Source organism: Sinocyclocheilus anshuiensis, unplaced genomic scaffold, assembly GCF_001515605.1.
Source record: "Sinocyclocheilus anshuiensis isolate Anshui unplaced genomic scaffold, SAMN03320099.WGS_v1.1 scaffold195, whole genome shotgun sequence".
NCBI lineage: Eukaryota > Metazoa > Chordata > Actinopteri > Cypriniformes > Cyprinidae > Sinocyclocheilus > Sinocyclocheilus anshuiensis.
The window spans coordinates 1,255,205-1,259,072 of record NW_015548236.1 but is presented as its reverse complement, the minus strand read 5'-3'; the positions used below and the strand labels follow the sequence as shown (position 1 = coordinate 1,259,072).

At 37.2% G+C, this 3,868-nt stretch overlaps 1 protein-coding gene across 1 annotated transcript in view; it reads right to left on the bottom strand.

Annotated features, from left to right (window-relative positions):
• LOC107654669 (zinc transporter 8-like) overlaps nucleotides 1-3,868 on the bottom strand; it is an 18,456-nt gene that overhangs the window by 4,180 nt on the left and 10,408 nt on the right. Inside the window, exons 8-11 of the mRNA XM_016441849.1 lie at nucleotides 2,331-2,468; nucleotides 2,091-2,237; nucleotides 1,225-1,378; nucleotides 560-638 (exon numbers count right to left, since the gene is read on the bottom strand). Coding sequence (XP_016297335.1) covers nucleotides 560-638; nucleotides 1,225-1,378; nucleotides 2,091-2,237; nucleotides 2,331-2,468 — 518 coding nt within the window. The remainder of the gene's footprint in view (nucleotides 1-559; nucleotides 639-1,224; nucleotides 1,379-2,090; nucleotides 2,238-2,330; nucleotides 2,469-3,868) is intronic.

Genomic DNA, 3,868 nt, shown 5'->3' with positions numbered 1-3,868 from the left:
TGGACAATAACCAATAATAATGATTTGCTTGTATACTACAAACACTTTTTTTTATCACATAATAAGGCAGAATAGTTTCTATACTGTAATAAATGCTATGTCAGTTAGCACTGCATTGTTCATATACTTTATTTATTACCTGGAGATGACTTGACAAACACAAATAAACCATATTGTCGCAATCGTATGTTTAATGTCTTCATGTTTCCAAATGTTTCTGTTTTCGTGCAGCGATAGCTGGACGCTTTTGTCCATATTAGGAATTTCCTCATAGGACTTTCTGCGCGAGAGCGCCCTCCGGCTACGAGTATGAATGAAACATACACTGCATGTGTGTTTAGCGCTCCGCGATGTTCATCTCGCCTTATTCTGGGTCCGAATAAAACATCAGATCATGCACAGACTATCTTGTCTCTTTGAATTTAAATCTATATTTATTCACACCGGCTCTTGAAAACCTCTATGTGAACACACTTGCCCGAAAAAGTGCGGGGCACGAATTTACGTGATATTAAAAGTGGGGGGGACACGGCCCCCGCGTAATCTACGCCCCTGCATGGTCGTGACTGTGGCCGTGGCCGCCGCTCAGACCACCGTGACTATGGCCATGATCCGACTGATGCAGAGTGAAGGCCATTCTGCACAGAGAAGAACAGATAGAAGGTCAATTTAACCTCTTAAGACCCGAGAAAAGATTTTTAGGGGAAAAAATAGTTTTTTTCATGTCTTTACATTGTTTAGAGCATAAAAAAAATGTACAAAAAAAAAGATTTAAAAAATGATATTTCATTCATAAGTTATGCTATGTCCTCGGTAGAGAACATCGGGACTCAATTTAAAAAAATAAAAATAAAAAGACATGAATGAACATGCATAGGCATGTTCATATCTTTTTTAAATCACCAATACATTTTTAGTTTTCATTAATATCAGACATATTTGAAGACCAAGGAGAGGGAGTGGTCATAGTGAAACATCCAAACATTTAGTATCTATGAAAAGCCCTGAATGTGCTCTGTACAGGACATCCAGACTTAAAACTGTGGCATGTATAGTCTCAGAGAAATACACCAAAATATAATGTCCTCATATAAGGTCACAGGGTCGCCATTTTCACAGCAAATAACAATTTTGTTAAAATGCCAAAGGCCATATGAGGGTATTAATAGCGAGCGGATATACTCCGTAATAGAACTGCATTGCACAATGAGGTTTTTGTCTTACATGATGTTGGCCAGTACAGCACAGCCAGAGGTGATCAGCATGACTGTGCCCTCAATAGTGAAGTCATCATCAATGAGCCGTTCCACTGCTAGATACACTAGCACACCAGTCACCAGCCAAATGGTGAAAACAGACAGCAGAGCACCCAAGATTTCTGAAAACACCCAATAGTAGATGAAATTACACTTGTAGTTCATATAGTTCACTAGCATACATAAGGAATATTTAAGAAGTATAAATACCTTACTGTTCAAAAGTTTGGGGTCCATAAGATTTTTTAATGTTTCTGAAACAGGTCTCTTATGCTGACCAAAAATGCAGAACAAATGTTATTAAAATTTAAAATAACTATTTTGCATTTTAGTATATATTAAAATGTCATTTATTCCTGTGATTTCAAAGCTGAATTTTCATCAGCCATTACTCCAGTTTTCAGTGTCACATGATGTTGATTTGGTGCTAGCATTTCTTATTATTATCGATGTTAAAAACAGTTTAAGGATTTAAAATCCCTAACAAATAATGTATCATGGTTTCCACAAAAATATTATGCAGCACGCATAATATTTTTGTGGAAACCATGATACATTATTTGTTAGGGATTTTTTTAAAGAATAGAAGTTGAAAAGAACAATTTATTTGAAATAGAAAGGTTTCGCTGTCCCTTTTGATCAATGTTTTGTTGCTGAATAAAAGTATTAAGTACTGATCCCAAACTTTTGAATGGTAGTGTATTTACTTTTTTCTTTATTTATTTTATGTATAGATACATATACTGTATATAGTGTACTTTTTTAAGTAGCAGACACCCAGGAATTTTGAGCCACATGACAACAATTTACTGTTCTACAATTCCAGTGATTCACCTGCTCGATACCAGTCGTAATTGAGAGTGTGTGTAGCAGGTCTGGACGACAGCCACAGCGAGCACAAACTGATGATGAAGCTGGTGAGGTCCACAAGCAGGTGGGCGGCATCTGTCATCACTGCCAGACATCCAGCAAAATACCCACCTGTACACAGACCAGAGAGCAGCACATATTCACCAACAATCCTTTGTGTGTGCAAAAACAATTTGCAGCCAATCAGCAGTAAGGGTCACACACCTAAGATCTCGCCCACCATGAAGACCAGACACACTGCTGAAACAATGTACAGGCGTTTCTTGGCAAGCTTTTTTTCACGCTCTCGGTCCTCCAGGGCACGGCTATTATCGTGACAGTGCTTACCATCTTTCATCTCACCTGAAGACATACTGGAACAGTAAAGAAAATTAACATAATTAAATGAAGATCTCTTATCGATTTCTTGGAGTCATAGTTTTGAATGACAAACAGCAGATCTAGCTATCTAAGTAGTTGCATGCATGACAATTCACCTGCAGCCTACAATGGTATAAATACATAAAGAAATAAATAATGATATATATATATATATATATTGTATAGAGAGAGAGAGAGAGAGAGAGAGGCAGGGGCGGCGTTTCCGTATGGCAGAGTATGCAGTTGCCATACCCTAGCCCAGTCAGATGTGCTGTGGAAAATAATCCAAACTTCATATCTCTATTTATTTCGTTATTATTATTTTAAATTAATGCTATTGGTCTTCCTTATGTCTGAGGGTTTTACAAAAAAAAATGTTCCCAATGACAAGCATTCAAAAGAGCTTGTCACTAAAGCTCGTAACGCCATTTGGATCCTCAAACTGTCAGCGAAACCGTGTCACTCCACCCCGCTTCCATTTAGAATGAAGCGCCGGTCACAACCTGGAGACAGATCTACGGTGGTCGAGAAGTGCAAAGCAAATCACAATTCTGAAAACAAAATAACAAATTACAAACGCAAATGCAAGTCTAAAAAACAAAATAACTATTCGGAAAGCACAACAACAATTCAGAAAACATTATAACAAGTCAGAAAACTTTGTTTTTTAGACTTGCATTTGCGTTTGTAATTTGTTATTTTGTTTTCAGAATTGTGATTTGCTTTGCACTTCTCTGCTACCGTACTTGATGTTTGAATAAGTGCAGCGTTTTCTTTACTCAAGAAACACCATGTCTGTAAAGGCTAATATAGTTTTTTGTGTGTGTCTGAAGAGCGGAGAAGAGTGCTTTTGCCGTCTAGTTGTAGCCAATAGGCCTTTACTTTTGTTCTGTTTCAGCTCGATCTCAAGGCAGTACGTGCCATAGTCACGAAATTTATAGTTAATTGATTCGTGTTCAGTTATAAATATTGTATTAAGTATAGAAAATTGTTACAGATGGTAAACAAAATCTCGTTATCTGGTCGTGGTAGAAAGTTCGGAGATGGTATTAAAGTAGCTCAGTTTAAATGTATTGTATGAATTGCCCTTACTCTGGAATAAAAAATATGGGGTGTCTATTTACATTTAGTTAAAAGTGGCTGTAAATTATAAGCTCCAGTGGCACAGATGGATAAGTGTGTGCCTTTAGCTTTTTGATGCGATCGACCCGGGTTCGATCCCGCCTTTTGCCGAACTTTTTTTTTTTCTCCCTTTTCAAATCTCATATCACATCGGAAAGGCATTTATTTTCAATAAAAATTATGGAAATAATCAAAAAGTTGAAAATAAAGTATCGGGTAGGGTTAGGGTAGGTGTAGGGAGGGCTTTATTGTACCAATAA